The sequence below is a fragment of the Paramacrobiotus metropolitanus genome, unplaced genomic scaffold, assembly GCF_019649055.1.
Source record: "Paramacrobiotus metropolitanus isolate TYO unplaced genomic scaffold, Prichtersi_v1.0 Parri_scaffold0000222, whole genome shotgun sequence".
In the NCBI taxonomy this organism is placed as follows: Eukaryota; Metazoa; Tardigrada; class Eutardigrada; order Parachela; family Macrobiotidae; genus Paramacrobiotus; species Paramacrobiotus metropolitanus.
Window position 1 is genome coordinate 83,536 of NW_026570442.1, and position 20,348 is coordinate 103,883.

At 41.7% G+C, this 20,348-nt stretch overlaps 1 protein-coding gene and 1 long non-coding RNA gene across 2 annotated transcripts; one reads left to right on the top strand and one right to left on the bottom strand.

Moving 5' to 3' along the window:
• Window positions 1-2,389: 2,389 nt before the first annotated feature.
• Window positions 2,390-3,708, bottom strand: LOC129601246 (uncharacterized). Its single transcript, XR_008692199.1, has 5 exons — window positions 3,490-3,708; window positions 3,218-3,392; window positions 2,736-2,940; window positions 2,500-2,632; window positions 2,390-2,442 (listed from the first exon to the last, which is right to left on the bottom strand). It is a non-coding gene; the product is annotated as an uncharacterized LOC129601246 (long non-coding RNA).
• A 680-nt stretch (window positions 3,709-4,388) lies between these two features.
• LOC129601239 (oxysterol-binding protein 1-like) lies at window positions 4,389-18,382 on the top strand. Its single transcript, XM_055499994.1, has 9 exons — window positions 4,389-4,413; window positions 4,801-4,888; window positions 4,979-5,208; window positions 5,738-5,976; window positions 6,699-6,927; window positions 7,172-7,280; window positions 17,637-17,698; window positions 17,757-17,822; window positions 17,887-18,382. The coding sequence occupies exons 1-9, from the start codon at window positions 4,389-4,391 to the stop codon at window positions 18,024-18,026; spliced, it is 1,188 nt and encodes a 395-aa protein (XP_055355969.1). The 3' UTR covers window positions 18,027-18,382.
• The last annotated feature ends 1,966 nt before the right edge of the window (window positions 18,383-20,348 follow it).

A 20,348-nucleotide genomic window follows, 5' to 3' on the forward strand; every position in this document is an offset into this window, starting at 1 on the left:
AACGAGTGGCGGCGAATGTGCAGAGGGTCTTACAGGCGTTGGGATGATTTTTGTAACTTGCCGTTGTTGTTGTTGCTTTATTGTTCCTACATTGCTGCGCAAGATTGTGATTTTTTGATCGATTGTTGTTCATGTTGAAAATTTGGTGGTACTTCTATAATATATATTTTGTTGGATAGGAACTTGCATTTTGATAAGTTAAATTTTGAATATTAATAAACGTAATGTTTTAGTTATCGATTGAGAATATGAGACGGATCGAATTCCCAAACGCTGATAGCTGTGATTATCAAACGACCCGAATCTGCTATGAAATCTCCTCGTTGAGTGCATGTTTAAATGGCTTGACAAAATATTCTGGTAAGGGGTTCAGGAACGCATTCGTCTGATTTCGTCAGTCTGGCTAGGACAATATTTATTTGGATTTGTAGCGATTTATATTTATATGGCTTATCATATTATGTATTAGGATTTTGACTACCAAATAAAATTTAAATGGGCAAATGGCAACGTCTGCTAGCGTCTAAAAAACTTATCGGTATTCGCTGTTTAATCTCCAATCTATTTAATTTAACTATTTCCGGTTAAGATGATACTCAGTGTCGAATGGTCAAACCGAGAAACCAAACGGTTTTTGAAACATTCTTTGCGCTGAAAACCTAGAGTAATATCTACCATGATAAACAGCATTTAATGATCTGCGGAGCCAGTCACCATGCAGGCGTATAATTCGGTGTCTGTACAAAATGAAACTCACAACACGACGTCGCGTTCACACCGAGGCAGCGGGAAAGCCCCACAACACGAACAAGTTAACAACTACAACATGCACACTTCACAACCGTTAGCCGGTGAAAAGCGAGAGCAGGGAGACAGGCGTTTGGAAGAGGCCGTGGGCGGAGGCCTCTGACGATGCGTCGCATAACTTCAAGTACTGTACTCGCGCTCCAGTTGTGCAGTAACATCGCATTCCCGTTTTTCTCGTTTAGTCAGCGATCGTACATTGCTTATCAAGCCTTTCACCTTTTGAGGTGATGTTTTTATTGGTACTGCAGAGATATTTTAACACTGCAGCGCTGGACGCGACTATCCCCATGTTCGGTTCTGCGCCTCCAACCGGTATCCTGATCAGTTTATCCAGATTACGAAGGGAAACGGCGAATGTCACCGGACAACGTTAACTGTCACTTTGTCGGAACCTGTGATCTTATCTGCTGGACCTACCAGCTACTGGATCGCTGTATCGAAAGCATTGGATTTGCAGAGATCGACCAGGATTAGATTAGTTGACTGTACGTAAAACTGCGCAACGCTTACAGTATTTGTATGTACAACTCTGTCGTACATGTCCATTCACACGGTGTCGTAGTGTTATCTTTTATTGGTCTACCTGCACGATCATCCATTTTTGTGCAAGAAGTCAAATAAATCTGTATATTCAGGAATTGGTGAAACCGTTCCTCCTTATACTGCTCGGCATCCAGTCCCTCCAGCAATTCCATAAACCACTCCAAATTCCGCTGGTTCTTAACCACCCAGATAAAATCCACCTTAAAATCAATCGCAAGTTTGTAACCCACAACCAAAACTCACCACTTTAAATTCGAGCGTATAGATCAACAGAACACAGTAAAAGTAATACATTCTGATGCAAAAAACTAAAAATGGAAAATGTAAGTACACGTATGCTTGTGCTTCTATTGTTGCGGTATTTCGCTCATCAACTCTTCGGCTGTCAACCATCTAGATTTTTTTAAGTGCTTACGACAGCCTTGATTAAGAACAGCAGTGATATGAGAAATTTTTCAGTCATCAACCAAACCTTTTGCAGTTTTATGGTGTTTCCCAATAAAATCGGTTCGTGTGACTGGATGACGTTGTGCGATAGCGCATTACGATGGCGAATGACTATGCGAATGACTATGCTCTGAAGTACAGATGAAAAAGGGGTGACCCCAATGCCGGCACAAATGAGCATAGCATGTTGAGCTTGGAAGATCTTTCCGGATGGTGTCCCGCAGGGACCCTTAATGTGGACCTTGAAACAGTCAAGTTCCTTTTATTACTACTGTATGTATATATCTCTTTTTTTGCAAGATCACAATTCAGACATTAGCTTAATGTTAACTGCCCAATAATGCATTTCACCACGGTACTGATCGGTTTGACAAGAATTTGGCCGGCTTCCGATAGACGCTTTTTATAGAATTTACACTCGAGCACGCCGAGCTGAGCGGTTGACAACAGATTGCCGCAAAGAATTGGTCGAAGGTTTATGACTGATGGCAAACGTACATGAATCACGTAAATGGGCGGCAAAGTAATTGTACAATCGCCGAGTTTAATTTTTTGCCGTCCGGATGTGCAAAGTCAGGAAATCTATGTTAGAGATGCCAAGATTGATGCAAAACCGTTGAACTCGAATATTGCTGCAATAACAATCTACGGAAAAGTGCATAACTTATAGAAGTACACATACAAGTACAGCCCATCACTTACTTTTCTCTTCCGGGCAACTGCTAATAGTAAACGGATGCCACTCAAACCATGCGAGAGCGGGTATTTTGATCTGAATATAATCACCGGGATTGTAAACGAAATGTGCTGGGCGATCCACGGTAAGCTGGGTAACCTGTAAAAAAATGTTAAATAGTAATTAACAGAAACGGCAAGACCTATCGTGAGATTTATTATTATTTAGAGATTTATCGTTGGAAAATCTAAGATGCACTTACTCCGGATGGCCACTGGACGACTTTTCTTATCATCACCTTATATCCTGCTTTGCGGTGAATCATCCAGCTGGCATATGCCTTTTCGACTATATAGGTACATCGTTCCCGGAACAAGTATGAACTGCCAAAATTTATGATGCAACGTGTGCAGCAAGAGTGCAACATAGAAGGTGATGTATCCGGAAAGATGAGTATAAAAAAAGACCTGGTATAAAAAGATGGGTACGAGTATAAAAAAAATATTTGTAAACTATCTTTATGGAAGTATCATTAATAAACCCAACGGAAAACAGCAACCCCCATCATCTGTTTAACTCAGCACATGTTAAGTCAACAAAATTAGTGGTTGCATAATTTTGCCTCTCGTTTCTATTGATTTCATTCCGAGATTGTTTTTGAATGATATGATTCGCTGCAAATTGTTCGGCTTTCTAAGGAAATAACACAGTATTTACGACAAAATACCACAGCGGTCTGTTTACCTCGAAATGTCCAGTTCTTCTCACGCAGGGTAAGATCCAGTGAAAGTAACCAAGGTGGCGGCGAAACTGAACCAGCCAGAAATGATGTCCAGCGTAGGCGATAAGATTGTGCTCGTATTTGCTTCTCCAGCACTGGAATAGTTCAGCTAGGCTAATCCACACAATTTAACACGCCCTAAAAAGGAGTAGAGCACCAGTAAAAGCGCGAAGTTTTTATGAAACTGTAATTATCAGACCACGCAAATCTGTTGACAACAAACAACGGAACTAACCGTATGTAGCGAAATGCATGATGATGTGACCGAATATCGCGACAACCACAACATAACCATTGACTTTATGGATATATACCATCGAGTCCACTGGAACGAATCGGCCTACCGATGTACTACGCACAAAGGTCATGCTTTCTTTCAGCATAAATACAATGGCCAGGGTTGCTGTCCAGTTGATGGCACTGCCAAATCTCTTTGCTATTAGATAGTAACAAATGCAAGGTGATCCGTAATACTCATCTGAAATATTTGCGAAGTCTAGTTTACAATGTTTAAATAGAAAAATCTGGTTAATGGTAGTAAAAATTTACACTTTCGGTATCCGGCAGATACGGCTCCGTATGTGAAAAAAGCGGCGACAGAAGCCAAAAACAGCCATCCCCAGACAAATTCGCATGGATGTCGGTGCATGTAAGAACATCACAATAATGGAAAATGCCTCTTTTTTAAAGGGCCCGAAACTTCAAAATCCGGTATTCGTGGCGGGAGCAAAAAACGGGAAATTCTTCGACGATAAATTGATTTTACAGAAGCCTTATACACGAGTAACGCGACCGATATTAATGGTAAGCGCAATGGGCATTTCACTCACGACACTTGGAGACTGTCCAATAGTTCCGGTGAGCTGTCCAGAAATGCACGAAACTCTTCGAAGGGTACCACATCATCCATGTCCTTGTCGATGGCGTCAGAGAGAGTTCTGGTAAGGTACTCCACCTGTTGAGGGCTCAACGACAGCGAATTGCCGGCAATGGAGCAGGTCAAAATGGCATTAAATTCTTCTTGATCAATGGAACCGTTCCCTTTAGAAAGACCGCAGGTATACAATGCTACCCCGCAAGGAAACTTATGCAACGTATTGATTTGCTACCATATATGATATAAATGTCGAAAACATGATTTACATGTGGAAACCAGATCGTCAGTGTAACAAGCCGGTCACGGAGAAACAGTAAATCCGTCATTTGCTAATAAATCACGATTAATGTTTATAGATACTCACTATTTTAACTCTGCCAGTTATCGCTTGCTTGGTGCGTAATTCAAAGCAAGTTACGGTGGAGGGTTTTTTTAATGATGAATCATGCACTTACCATTGTGCAGATATGGATTAATGCATTTGACGTCTTTTTTCGAATCGTACTAGAGATTTGGGCAAATTTAGGGCATTTGATGTTCTTTACATAATCCGGTGCTGGCACTGACGCAACTCATTATACAGTATGTTCCAGGGCGGAAATATGGTTGTGGTAGGCGGTTGTTGTGATTTATAAATCTCTCTGTGGACGACGTAAGGTATTTGCTCAGCCCTGACACATGCGGGGCTGTATATCTGCCTTGTCTGCGGCTTTGCGCATTACTGGCTCACAACAGTTTTCTGCATCGGGCTCAGCTGGTATGCGTCTGCACCGAATGCACTTTGTTCAGGTTTACACTTACAGGGATAAATAATCCGATTCGCAAGTATTCACTCTCTTTACTGTAGGTCTCCCTCGGATGTGCCGGATCATCCGCGTGGTTCCATCCGGCTGAGAGGAGCCAATGTGACCACTGACGACACGTGCAATTTTGCTATTCAGAAGTTGGGCGATCAGACATTTCATTTGAAGGCCAATTCGGAGGTGGAACGTCAGCGATGGATTACCGCGGTTGAACTGGCCAAAACGCGGGCAAATAAGGCTGGAGTGGACGATTCATCTGGAAATGAACCGGACGGTAAGGAAAACTGGAGTCACTCTGTATTAAAATCACTGTAAAACAGTGTTTGGTGTTTTGTATCGTTTTTCAGTTGAATTTTCTGTCTACTTTTATGTTTACGCGGGTGACCGTCGTATGAAGTAGGAACATTTCTTGCTACATGGACTCCTTTGAGTAATTAGAGTTATAGTGTTGATAACATAATCTTTCTCGCTTATCAGTATCGAGCGCATTTCGTAAGTGCACTCGATCGTGTAAGGAAAGTACTATTTTAAGCTAGTCAGGATTTCCCCATGTTCTCCTGTTCGCTACCTGTCTTGTGTCCACCGAACCGTGTTTCCAAATGGATTGACTTGTCAGCATATTCATTTATGTTCGGTGGTGTGTAGATCGGAATTTAATGCATTTGATGTTCCTGTTTTTTCCTCTTCTTCGTGGAGGGATATTGGCCTTGTTATAGAACGTCATTTCCAGTTTATCTGTAGTTTTATACGATGTGCGATAAGTTTGACTGTCATTTCGACATCAGTGAATTATCTCTTGGCAGAAGATGATGAAGAAGAGGACGTTTCGAAGAGCGATCTTCAGGCGGTAATCCGGAATCTGAGTTCGAAAATCGACGAGCTGAACGCGTGCCACGAACAGATCAGTAAGCAAGGTCGCGCACTGCAGGGATTGATTGTGGAATTGGAGAATTTATCAATTCCGCCGGACGCCAGTGCCAAGGCTAAGGCGGTTGTCGAACGGGCCACATTGTTCCGGCTAACCAGCACAGCCCTATTGAACGTAAGTTTACCTGTGACTTTTAAGTGCCTGGTGATGGGACATGAGTGTGGATGTTTCATGGTCGAGATGCTGTCGATAATCGACAAAAATCTTTCATGGCAGACTAGAGTGGTTAATTGTCCCGGTGCTGCGGGAAATGTGTTTCGATTTGCTGGATGCAGAAAAACTCACTAACGTAAAGTATTTTCTGCGGTCGGCTTTATGTGGTATTCTTACTTGGCCACAACGTATGATACTGTAATTCTGATTTAATGAGCGAAGATTGTTCCCCATTTCTCATGCGTAATTGTATTTTTTTCAACGGTTGTACCATTTTGTTTATGATTATGGTTTCGATTCTCTATTAGTTTTAACGGACGATAAAGGTTAAAATAAACTGTTTTCATCCGCCGCAAATTTTGCTTGATTTTAAGTTCAAAGATTCGTAATCAATAATTTGCAGATTCAGCAGGGGATTTGACAATTGATACATTGTGACGGGATAGCATGTTTGTTTGTTGCGAAGCGATGATGAGGTGACGCACTATTTTCGTAACGAAAATCTGTATGGTCGTGCTGCGGTTGAAAAGACCAGGCCATGGAGCTGATTAGTCATGATTGCACTAGATTTCCCGGCTGTGTTGTTTTCATCTGTAGAGTGTCTTTAGGAAATACTTACAAACCGTTTATTTCTAAACCGTGGATTACGATGTATTGCAAGATGTGTTATGGCCTACTGGCAGGCTTCCAAAGAGTTCCTGACTATGGCGCAGAGTGAAGGGAAGAAATGGCAGAAGATGCTGGGTCATGAACACGACCAGCGCGTCCGGCTGGCTGAGATGGTAGAGCAGCTGGCCAAGCAGCACAGCAGTCTGGAGGAGGCCGCTAAGGCTGAGGCGGCCAAATCATCCACCATGAAAGGCAGCCAGCCCGGTGGGAGCAGTGCCAATTCGGGTAAACCGATTGCCACAGGTGAGAGTGGGCTTGTACGACGTTCTTGGCGCAACTGGCATGAGTACGTCTTCTATGCCAAAACGTTGTCGTGGCCTATCGATCGATCCGCGAGCAGGTGTTTCTTTTTGTATTAGCGGTATTTGTCGGGAGGTAGCGAAACCCTTGCTTCTGACTTGCTTGTTTTCTTTTTGTCGTCAATCGATGGCAGTGCGTTAAATAGTCTTGCTGCAGGGTGATGAGAGTGTTTTGCATGCTTGTACAGGTCCATCCGACGAGGACGAATTCTTTGATGCGCAGGATAATTTTCCTGAAGAGTTTGTCGTCTCTGTGTCCATTCCTCACTCAGAAGGAGCTTCCGTTAAAACACACAAGTAAGTTCCGTTATTTTTAACTGTGATTTGTTCTAAAAGTTGCAAAATGTTCGAAGCTTAAGTGTCTGTGCGAATGATGTGATTACCGCGTACGTACAAATATTATACACAATCTTATCAAGTTAGTCTACGATTCTGGGTCTTAGAGTATCCTGCAGTAGTGTCAGTTTAATGTCATCTTTATTAGGTTATCGGTTATCGATGTTTAGGTGTCAGGGTGTCATCCGTGAAGACGTGCGAGTGTAGTGCTTCGTTCATGATTATATCGTATATTGTATGTCAGTATGTACATGATTAGGAGTTATTGTTGTATCCCGTGAGTCATTAGGCAGTCGGTGAGTAATTGCCCATATTTCCTTGGTTTGTAGACCTACAAATATTCGCTCAGGATTGCGACTGAGTCAGTAAAGAGCTGTGACAGCGGTAGTTTTTTAGCATTGCGTGGTGTTACTTTCTGGAATTTATTGGATAGTAGCTCTATCGCAGTCAAGCTTTTATCAGGTTAGCAGTAGTATGTTATTTGATAATTGTCAGCAGGGAAATGAAGCGTTCATTTGCATCATAGATATCGAACAATAACTTAAACTTCCGAAACAAACAAGCGCTGGCCAAATCGGTCAATCTGGATGTCAGTTCGTGCGGCAGCAAGTAACCATGATCTTCATTATCCAGGATGCAAAAAAATCGGTCAGCATAAAACTCCTGTAAAGATGCTCTCGCATAATATTGAACATAATCAGGATAGTAATTTCTGCTTCATCGTGTGACAGAAAATTTTGGTAACCGTATATAAGATTAAAACTGCTCAATTCCCAGCAAATTTTTAAAGGCAGGCGGCGAAATAGGATCATGCGGCAGCAAACCTTGATTTACGATCCGCTGATTTACCGAACGCACGTATTCCAAATCAACATCGGCGGATCTGCTTAAATTTTGAATTATATTAAGTGTAGCAATGATGTACAATACGGCTAAATGTTACCTGTATGGTCGATAGCTTTTACGGCGCGTGCCCTTTCCCGCAGTGATCTACACCTATGGCCCATTGAGTACCACTCTATAAAATCGGCCCCTTTTTTGTTAATTTTAAATTTATTTAATTTAATTTATTTCGAGTCAGAGCAGGTAGCCAATTTCCGGCTAGGATGACAGTCTAGCCTGGGATTTTAAACCTGGCTGGTAAATGCTAAAGACAAAAACATCGAAGTCAAAGTAAGAAGGGTATAATCACACACGAAACATAACTAGGTAGAAAACAATACCCAACAGTAGTTTAAAAAAGGCCCGCAGTGTATAGTGCACTTCTAAAAACACCCAAGAGAACGTAATTCAAGAATATCACTGCCACAAAGGTTGATCTTATCCAGTAGCTTGCTCAGTCGCCATGCCAATGTGGTTTCCCCACATTTTGACGCCGCCTTTGTTCTGATGGTAGATTTATCGGCGTTACGCAGGTGGTATGGCTTCCTTTCCTCGTACTTTACCAAATCCATTATGTAGTTCGGCACGTTGAACGGCACAGGATGTTTGATCTTGTACAGCCAAATAGCCTCCTGGTGCTTCCAACGGGTAAATAGGGGAACGAATCCGAAACGGTTCATCAACATTTTTACAGGTGTTGTCGGATAGTTCGCAATTGCCTGGACTGCATTACGCTGTGCAACGGCTAACTTCTCTCGCAGGGACACAGACGCGTTGCACCACACGGTAGAGCAGTAGTCCAGATGAGACTGGACGAACGCGTAGAAAAGTCCCACACGTTGAGCGTCGCACAGGCCGTCTTTCGCACGATTAATGAGAGCAATTCCATGACTGACACTTTTTTGGACCTTATTGAAATGTTCGGTCCATTATGTTGATTCTATTCCATGTATTCCTATGATTGTATTCCGTGTATTCCTATGTTCGGTCCATCATGTTGATTGTATTCCACGTATTCCTATGTATCCCACACGTATTCTTTCTGTATTCACGTTATGTTCTCCATTATTTTGCTTTTGCAAGTACGTCTGACTACGTTTTCCTCTGCTGTATAATTAGGACTGTCAAACATCAGCAGCGAAGGCACGACTGCTGCGCACGTATCGGTTACTCATCTTTCCGCTATGACTAAGACAAAAAAATTGAATAATGTTCCCACCACTGATAACGGATACACTAATGGAAATAAACACTAAATCTGACAGCACTGTGAATTCTGCAATAAATCTGCCTTCAGTGCCATTCACTACCATGGACAACGCAACACAACAAGCGCAAATCTATTAAGAAAAATAATTTCACATAGCTTAATGACATTTAATATTAATTTTTTATCATGTGTAATAAATTTGCTATTTAGGTGCTAAAAAAACCAGGTGCGAAATTACTAATTAGGGGCAGATTCGCTATTTAATTAGGTGCTAAATGGCTAATAAGGCGTGAATGACTCTAGTTGGTTCATCAAATTTTCGCTCAATTACTAATTATTAAGTTAATTAATTAAACCTTATCTTAAAACTTAATGACGAACTACAGTAAGTACAGCGTAACTACATACAGTTGAATGCAGCCTGGATCATTACGAACGTTTATTAGAAGGGCAGGATAATTTTAGCGAGTGACAGCAACTAATACCGTATTCCCACGTATTCTACCCGTATGCTGTCCGTGTTGACAATGTATTCTTCGGTTTCTTAGGTTTCTTAGGCTTTTAACTAGAACAGCAGGGAATACGTGGTGAATACTGACTGGATATGTGGGAATGCACAAATATGCTGCAAGTAGACAGTAGTCACAGAGGTTAGGTAAGCTAGTTAGGGAATACTTTAGAGATACAGCAGAATACAGGTAGTATACGTGGGAATACGGGCACACTCCACAGATATGTTAATCTTGCCACTATGATTAAGATACTCGTACCTTTACTCTTTAGCTGTATTCCCACGTATTCCATCCGTATTCTGCCTGTATTCCTACTGTATTCGCGAAGGATTTTCCATTATATAGCTTTAATTTAAACACGACTGCTGTCTTCTTTAGTGTGTCCCCGTATTCTCCCGTATTCCGCCTGTATTCCCCATGTATTCTTTGGTTTCCGAATTAGAAAACTTAGAATACGCCTTGAATTTGGGCAGAATACAGGTGGTATTCGTAGGAATACGGCAGCCCACTTAGCGAATACAGAAATCATACGGTCGGCACAGGGAGGAATACGAGGCGAATACAGCAAGAATACAGGGAGAATACGTAGGAATACGGCAGCCCACTTAGCGAATACAGAAATCATACGGTCGGCACAGGGAGGAATATGAGGCGAATACAGCAAGAATACAGGGAGAATACGTAGGAATACGGCAGCCCACTTAGCGAATACAGAAATCATACGGTCAGCACAGGAAGGAATACGAGGCGAATACAGCAAGAATACAGGGGGAATACGTAGGAATACGTAGACTACTGTGAAGAAATGATACGGTCGGTTTTATGGAGTGGTACGAAACGTGCCATATCTATTAGATTAGATATGGATTAGATAGATCGCAGTGGATCCACAACGACACATTTGCCCGTGTTTACTGTTCCTCAATCCCTCGCTAGATGTAACACCACTTCCCGCATCTCCTGGTCTAGTTGGTAAATATGTCTCCAAAACAAGAATACTGGTATCTTCCAATACAGACGCGGACATTTTTAATTACGACGGTAACAACAAAAAAGTCAGTCGAAATTCTAAATTTTGTCATACAAATAGGTTCAGAATTAAACTACAAAACAGTTAGACACAGGCCTTCGCATAATGCAATTGTTAACTGTTAACTTAAAGAAGTGTAAGATTAATGAAACGATTTTGATCCATCCGCCAGCTTGATGAAGTGACCAGCAGCATACTAGCATGTACAATACTGTAGTTACTACTTCGAATTCGAATGCACAATACAGAGTAAAATGCCAGAACAGCTGAAATGACTTTGTTGTTTGCATATTAATTTTCTCTCTTACGAGTACGAGGACCATTGGGTGCTGTGAACATACCCTGCACGATTAGGCTACGATGAACAGCCGTAGCTCGCAACGCCACTGATATCACAGTCTGAATGCAAACGGCTTAACTTTAGCCGGCTGTTCATCGCAGCCTAATCGTGCAGGGTATGTTCACAGCACCCAATGGTCCTCGTACTGTATCGGTTGCACTTTATGTGTACGTTGGTAAGATTACTTAACATATTTCGGCTTTTTTGTCAACCGAATCAGTTGCTGGAGCTCGGTAGTCGGTATGTTTATTTCTAGTACTTCTACAGCACTCATCTCGATCGGCAGTACGGTACGGTTGCGGGCGCATTCTTTACAGCGCTCGTAATCCGAGTCAGTAGTACTCGTAACTCTTCCCGGCTGCAACCAACTGAGTGAATTCTGAAGGTTTTCAGCTAAACGAGAAGGTTATTCAATCTACTTGTGCTATCTTCCAGATATTTCTTTCCGGAAGTCAATGTCTCGATTAAGAATTCATTCCAGTTTATAGCGAAAAGACAATGTTCGAAAAACAACTGCAAAAGGCAGAACTATGCAAAACAGCCGAACAGCGAACGCTTCTAAACGCTAAAAGAATTTAAGGGAAAGATGGAAAATACACATAATACACGTTGCATCTATCTGTCTTAAACCAAAATACAGGATAATGCACAAGACAATTATCCATTCCTATGTCATACGATTTAAACTCCGGAGCTCCGGTACAGTTACAGATCAAAAAACGGAAATGCGGTTAAAGCCAGACCACTAGCTTCGAAAACGACAGAAACAGCTCACCGATCAGTGATTATCTACACCATAGGCGAATTTAACTCGCTTGGGCGGGAGGGGCACTGAGAACCCAAGAACCCCAAAGATAGCAAGATAACTCACTGCAAAACTTCAAAAAAATTTTATATAAAGTACGAATCGAATCACAATTGTTGGTACAGCAAGATGTCAAGTAAAAAATTACATGATAACGGAGATTTTCGCGCGGAGCGCGAAGCCGACGAACGTTTTCACTGCAGAAATTACTAGAAATTTTATAAAAATTAGCAGAAATAATTTGAATAATTTTCAGCGGAGGTCAAAAGGCTAAAAGAATTGCGATGTTTTATGTACAGAGATCAGAAAACCAGTGAATTTTCGCGCGAAGCCGGCGCACGATTTCATCGCAGAAACTGCTAGAAATTATATAAAAATTTGTAAAAATAAGTAAGATACAGATACGTCATTGAAATTTTTCTGCAGCGGATGTTAAACGGAACAACAGCAATGCAATATGATGTACAGAGTTGAGAAAAACAGTAAATATGCGCGCGGAGCGCGAAGCCGATGCACGCTTTTAAACCTGAGACTGCTAAAAATTCGATAAAAATAGTAAAATATTACGATTTTCTGATAAAACTCCGTTAGGAACATGGTTTATTAATAAAAGAAAAAGATTTATTCCCAGATAATGTGCGCTTCGTGGAAGACCGTGAACTGTACACCCAAATTTGCGAAATGATTTTAACCCTCCAGCGGGCGGTACCCGAAGGAATGCGAGTTTCCTTTTGAAAATCGGGATTTCCCGATGAAAAAAATCAATTAAGAATGGGAATTTTTTGTAAGCTTGTGCTGACCATAGGTCAGCCGTGGTGACTAGGGTGTTTGCAACGCCAATGCCCATGGACGGTCTACAGCATAAAAACGTTTAATTTTGTGATAATTAGACGAACGGAAATTAAATAAAAGTAATAATTCCATTAAATAGTACAAAAAAAGGACTTCCAAACAAGAGCATAGCAGTGGTCAATAAGTTGACCACTGGTCAGCAAAAAATTAAAAACTACCATATCCCGTTGCCATGTATTTTGACCACTATTTACAGATGGAATACAGAAATAAACGATGCTAACGATATTTCTCTCCCATAACTTTCATTATACTCTCATAGGAGACTGCACGAAGCATCATTTTTGAAGTTTAACATTGCATTTCTTGAATGTCTGGCACGCCTAGCCGCCTTTATACTGCCCGCATTGTGCGCGTTTGCATTTTTCCTTGGTATGGCCGCAAGTGCCACTGTCCAAAAAGGCGGCGCGGATAGTCCAGCTGCAGTGGTTATTAGCGCAAAATGAGATATTAGACACCGGTCACTAGCACCTTCTGGAACGCGTTAGCGACCGGAAGAAACTAGCTAGGCTGCCGCAAAGGTCAAGATCCCCAATGTGCACGCGTACAGTGAGCACTACCAGTTACTGTAGTTTTTAACCGCCCGAGACTGATGGAACAGAATTCATGTTTCTGAAAAGCTATGCAGCTCTCGTCTTGCATTAATATGTAGAAACGGGCCGCCGTGGTGTTGTGCCGCCATTCACAGTGTTACTGCAACGACGGTATAGAATTACAATTAGGACTATCATGTTCGGTTCCTCTAAGCGTTCCGTTTTCCGGAAGCCGAAAAATTGAGAGACGATTTTGTCTTTTCGCCGACCGCCCGGGGTGTTGATACGCAAAAGCGTTTTTTGCCAGTTTCCGACCAACAGAACCGCGTGGCGCATGTTTCGCGTACGAACCGACAGTAACTTAATCTGATTATGTAATAAAGCGAAATAGTCGAAATTGCACCCGACCGTGTATTCGAGACCATTTCATGGGCAATAGTATTGGCACGCAACACAAATTTTTGGCGGGCTGTGGTCTTCTACGGTTCAACTTACGAGACCCGTGTTAATTTATTTTGAATAGAACGTTGTTAGTTGTACTTTGTTGATTTATCTCTGGTTTAATTATTCATCCACTAATTAGTTAATTAGCAAGATCTACGAGAGCTTGAAAAGTCCGAAATTAGCCATTTTCGGGCAACGGTCATTTGTAAATAACTTGAGATATAAGTTTGAATTATGCTTTTACTGCTGCTTTAAAGTCTCTTATTGCTAATTATGCTAATTGATATTCATTAACTGTTCCCAGTCATTGGGAAAAAATTCAGAAGACCATGTTGCGTCCTGACGTCAATGCCCGTTACGTTCGGTAAAGTGCAACAAAGAAGCACATTCGCGCGGAGCGCGAAGCTAACGAACGGTTTGACTGAAAAAATCGTTAGAAATTCAATAAAAAATAGCAATTTCTGCAGTTTTTTCCAAAGCCGGTAAATTTTTTCAAGCAGTAGTCCCCCCTTTACTTTTTTGAAGTACCCACTTTTCCGAAAATTTCGGAGGGGGCACGTGCCCCCGTGCCCCCTCCCCTAAATTCGCCCCTGATCTACACGTTCCGATCTTCCGGTTTCACATACTCTATGTCCAGCTCTTTGAAGATATCCTCCTCACTGTCCACTTTGGCGGCATTGTCCGCTTTGTCGCCAATGCCGATGCCGGTACAGTCCGAACTCATTCAACAAGAATCCCTTTGATTTGGCTCTGGAGCTCATCTCCTGCACAAAGACATCAATGCCCGTCCAATGCAGCACCACCGCAGCTTCCTAGCTGTCGGGATACATGCAAGCAGCAAACATAGGTTATAGGCCGGAGAACTAGAGTTTAAACTGTAATATTTATTGCAGTTTAAACTACAAAAATAACTGCAGTTGGGAAAAATCGAATTAAAAATTATTTAAAGAAATAATTTACTAAAATCCGATAAATGGGTCAGCGATCGCGCTGCGCCATGCATGCTCGCTAGAATGGTCATGGGCGATAAAAACAACAACAATGCGCACAAGAAAACCACAACAATAACAATCCCTTACTGTGTGCCTGCTCTTCCGAATCATCAGGAAATCCCACATCGCAGCCCCATCACACACAAAAATGCAAACGTGTTCATCGTTCGTTATGAAGTTTTTGATATGTATATAAGAAGCGAATACAATCATACTGTAAATACGGTAGAACGCTGATCCTCTCGTAATTAGAAAACCACTAATTCATTATTAATCACAACATAACTCACTACAGTATATGAAAATACGCTAGCGCAAAGAAACAGTAGGCATTTTAAAAAAACAGCTGCAGAAATGGCGGGATAAACATAATTGTTACCTTGTAAATATTGATAAAAATGACCAAGCAGTAGAAAACCACAATGATTATAGTTACAGCTAAATGCACACGTTCTAAAATATTGACAAAAACCAATCTAAATGTCCACATTGCTTCCAGTCTCCTCATCTTCAGTGTCCACGGATTCCCCACGCGGATCGCGTCCATTCGTAACCGGCTTGGCTACAATGTCAATTCATAACATTAAAAAATGGCCAAATAACTGAAAAAATTTAACCAACCAATTATGCTTGCTTTGGCACGTTGGATAACGATGTCTAGTTCAGCAAACTGTTCATGGAAAGGCTGACTGTCATCGGATCCGGTCAGATATCGGTCGGCAATGATGCGGTTTACCTTTTTCATTTGATCTGCAATGCCTGGCATAGCGCTACGGCCTAAAAGAAAAAACACAATTACATCGAGAACGCTGTGTACAATGTTGATTGTCTACCGATGCCAACTCCATCCATTTTCTCAGTTAGAGTCAGAAATTCGTGCGTAAGAGTATCAAAGTCGGCATCGCTGTTTAATGGAAAATCGGACACTAATTCCGGAACGCGTCCCAACTTATTCCACAAATTCAAATACACTTTTCCACGGCCTTGCAAGTCGGTGGGTAAGAGATTCTTGGCCGGCTTCATGATGGTGATAGTACCGTCGCCATTGTCGATATTGCTCTCATGCCGGTGCGAAAGATCGGGGCTGCTGTTGCTTTGGGCAATGGTGGATTTGATTGTGTCCCAATCTTTCTTTCGCAACTCTGTTAAATCATCGACCCAGCAACTTTCATCAAATGATGGGAGGCTTCCGGGTGGTACGAGAGCAAGATGGTTTTTAATACACTCCAGATGCTTACGCAGCAGGTTCGTAGCGCTGCTGTACATTTCACGGGACATTTCGGCAATGTCTTGGAATAGCTCAAACTGACGCAAATGAAAATACGCCATGTCTGCTGACGTTTTCCTAAACTTGTCGGCCATTTCTCCCTGTGGAATACGAGGTTATCATTACACATATATTCAGTTTAAAAACAATACATACAGTTTCAACCCGCCAGTTCTCTGGTTTGTTGGCAATCCAACCGGCAATGGCTGCTGCAGGTTTCGTGCGAAACTCAATCTTTTTGGTCAATTCGCTACTGGCACAAGTCCGAAAGTACGCTGGAAGCCCCAAAGCCGGCGACTGCTCCTTCTCCTTCTCACGATTTGGCTTCTGTTTCGGCTTCTGTTTCGGCTTGGTGATCCCTCTGGGAGCCCTACAATAAACAGAGTATTGATACTCGTACATGTACAAGAACGAAAACACACACACACACACACACATTACAAGCATGGGTGTATGGGTGTATTAAAAAGGGTGTATTAAAAGGGTCTAAGAATGGGTGTATTAAAATTTACGAACTAGCAGGTGAAACTGTATGACGGTACACGGGTGGCATAATCTCAAAGGTCATTTTTGCACTTGTGAGAAATACACCTGCCGGTTACTGTACACGTACAGTCTACTGTATATCATCTGCATAATTGCAACAGAAATAATGAGAACCACAGCCTTCCTTAAGCAGTTTAAATTGCAAGCTTTGTAGGTAGATGTGGACCACAATATTTGCTGAAGAAATCCATTGACGATATCTGGCTAGTACAATACTCAAAGGTTTTTTCGACACTTGTGAGTATATAACGTGCCAAATACCGGCTATCCAAATATTTCAAAATCTTCGCAACTCGAGATACGTTTTATACCAAGATGACAAGCTGTAGTCAATGTCTCCACAGAATGTTCGTGTAATCTAGAGATAGGTAATATTCGCACCCTATACCAGATTTCCACGACACGCTGTACGAGGCAACATCCAGTCCGTAAAAACAACAACAGAAATGCTGATCACAGTCCCCTTGGAGCAATTTAATTAGTTAGCTCTGCTGAGACCTGTGAACGACATCACATGCTGCATCGAAATCTGTCCAGTTTGCGGCCTTCCTAACGACTGCTGTTAGGGATACAGCAAACGAACAGATTACACTGCAGCAAGTTGCGAACGATCATATACCAAGAAAGTGGTAATCACACCGAATAACTAAGTTTAAACTGCAGCTTATATAGAAATCCGTGCCAAGAATGTTTCTATCGGACCGAGACCAGTTTGGGTTTAAGTAAAGCCATCACTGGGACGTGACCGCTGGCAGTGTCAAATTGTTGCGTAAACGACCAAAACCGGACTCAGTCATTTTGGTAAAAAATCCGAATCGACACGCTAGAGTTTGATTTATAAACAGCGATAAAATTCTTCTAAAATATCAGTTAAAATCACGGGTTATAGCGATATAATTCCTAGCCAAGACGAGCAAGGTGACACCGATGGAGGTCAACAAAACGCCACCGAAACCGACTCAGATGGTAATTGCAACAACTTGACAACGCGTTTCAATTGTTTTAATTTTTCCTTATTCTACAGTTAACGAAAGCGGCTCGTGCAGCGGAGATTCAACAGAAAACAATGGCACCACGTCCAATCAAGACAGTAAGCAAATTATGATGCTATTACTTTTAAAATTGAAGAAACTGATATAATTTTTTTCTTATAGTTGAAGAGAATAGTCGCAACGACTTCGACGATGGCGACGAAGTCGACGACGTAAAAACCAAAGATTGCAATGAATCCAGCAGAGAAGATCTGGAAAAGTGCGAGTGTGACCGATGTGCGCCCCTTACGCCAACGCCGTAATTCTATCTGAATCGCTCCAGTAATTGGGCATACGTCGCATCAACATCCGCAATGGATTTGGCGCCAAGAATATTACATTTTCCGCTATTAAAGATAACGCATGTAGCTTTTTTCATTCTCAGTGTTAAACCGGGAAATAATGACGGATCATAAAATTCCACAAAATTAATTGCTTGTATTGTATCGAGCTTTTGCTTTTGTATTTGACAAGTGGCAGTTATATTGACGATCCGAAAGTTTGTTATTTTTGCTTTATAACCGAATCGAAGCAGCTTTCTGTGATAACAATGCAAAATTTCCATTGTTTGCTCTTCGCTTTTACCCCCATTGACCGTGATTTTACCAGTGCTGTATAACTGGCAATGAAATTTATGCGGATAAAATTTTCTCCACAACAGCGCTGAGAATGTTGTAGGGTAATATTCAGCAATTATATTTTTAGTGCAGAGATCCTGCAAGTCAATCTGCACATTCAGCTCAGCAGTAGCCACAATATTGGTAACTGTCGCCATAATGTATCCTACAGTAGAATATAATTTGCGTTTCCAATGGCCTTTCGGAGCAGTTGTATGCGGGCCAACCATGAGCGGAAAAACCGTTTTTGTTTGCAAATTACTGAAAACAAATTTTATGACAGTTCAGCCAACGCGTAAGGTTATTGCATATAGTCAGTGGCAAGACAGTTATAAACGTATTCAGGAAATTTTTCCTCACACGGAATTTATCAAAGGAGTTGCCCAAATTATCGAAGACGAAGCGTTTTTTGATGCGGAGCAAAATAATCTATTTATTATTGACAATTTGGCCGATGAGATGGTTAATAACGGAAGTAAACTGTTTACTCAAGGCATACATCACACAAATTTGAGCGTAATTTACATTACGCAAAACCTATTTAAGCAAGGACGAGCATCCAGGGATATCACATTGAATGCTCAGTATATAATTTTATTCAAAAACGTGCGTGATTCGACGCAAGTAAATTTTTTTGCCAGACAAACTGGGCTAAAGCATTTAAGAAAAGCCTATGAAAAAGTTACTGCATTTCCATTTGAACCTTTAGTTATTGATTTAAGACCAAACTGTCCAGATTTTTTACGAGTACGATCAAATTTGCTGCCAAGTAACGACGACCAACAGGGAATGCAATGCATACGAATCTACACTGATCCGGCTGTTTATCCAGTACCATGTCGTCCCCCAATTTGAAAAGCGTAACTCCTCTGGTGCTTTTTCTTTCGGCGCTAAAGCCCAAGGAACGTCGGGCAGTCGCTCAGTATTGCACCCGAAATCACGTTAAAGGACTGGAAGAGTGTTGTTTAAATCTGGTTAAAAACACAGTCATTTTGACTTTAAAGCAGCTCAGCACATGCCGGAAGTGGCGTAAATCTTTAAAGTTACTAGCTTTGCGCAGATACCCATTTAAGGCGAAAAAACAATTGTTAGTGCAGAAGGGTGGATTTTTAAGTGCATTATTGCCAATTCTTGCGATCGTTTTAACCGGAGTAATTTCACAGCAATAATGGAAACTCATTTCATTGTGCCCGAAAGGGATATGAAAAAGCGAGCGGCAGAGTTGGCTGTTTTTTATACTCCTCCCGAAGCAAGTAAGATTTTATCACTGGATCAGCTCACTGCCGAAATTTTGAACGACAAAAATTTAAGTGAGTTTCAAAAAGCTTTGCTGCTCAGCAAAAGTTTAGAAAGGTTTTTGGCTTTAAAACCAAGAGCTTTGCCAGACCATAATCCAATTGAAGAAATTCAAAAAAACGACGCTGACGAGCAAGAGTTTCAACCGACACCAGCCCCAGAAATAAAAAAACCCAAACTGTCCAGAAAGCGATCCAAGTCACCTGAACCGCGACGTCGTAATCTGTCTGCTGTTAAAAAGCGGTTAGATTTTACTACTGAAAAGCGGCCAAAAAGTACAAGAGTACGGCGACCACCAAAGCATGATTCGGCGGAAGGATATGAACATCAAGGTTTTGGGCACCGGTGGTTAACCATTTAAAAGAGAAATGTCTGGCGGCTGTGTTCCTTTCACCGTTAATGTTGGTGAAGGCATGAAATTGAACTGTATTTCTTCCTGTTGCGAGAATGATGATGATAGTAGTGTTGTACATGTAAAAGCGCCATCAAAAGACGCCAGCACACAATCACCCGAAGTGTTAAAGGAAACTGCCAACGGGTCGCAAGATGGATCGGCATTACCTAAATCGAAAATCGGTAGCTAGTTTAGGCGGCGTCGAGCGGTTCCGGTCTAATATACCTGACACACTGGACACCAAGGCAGCTCAGCAACTGCTCGAAGGCTTAGAGACG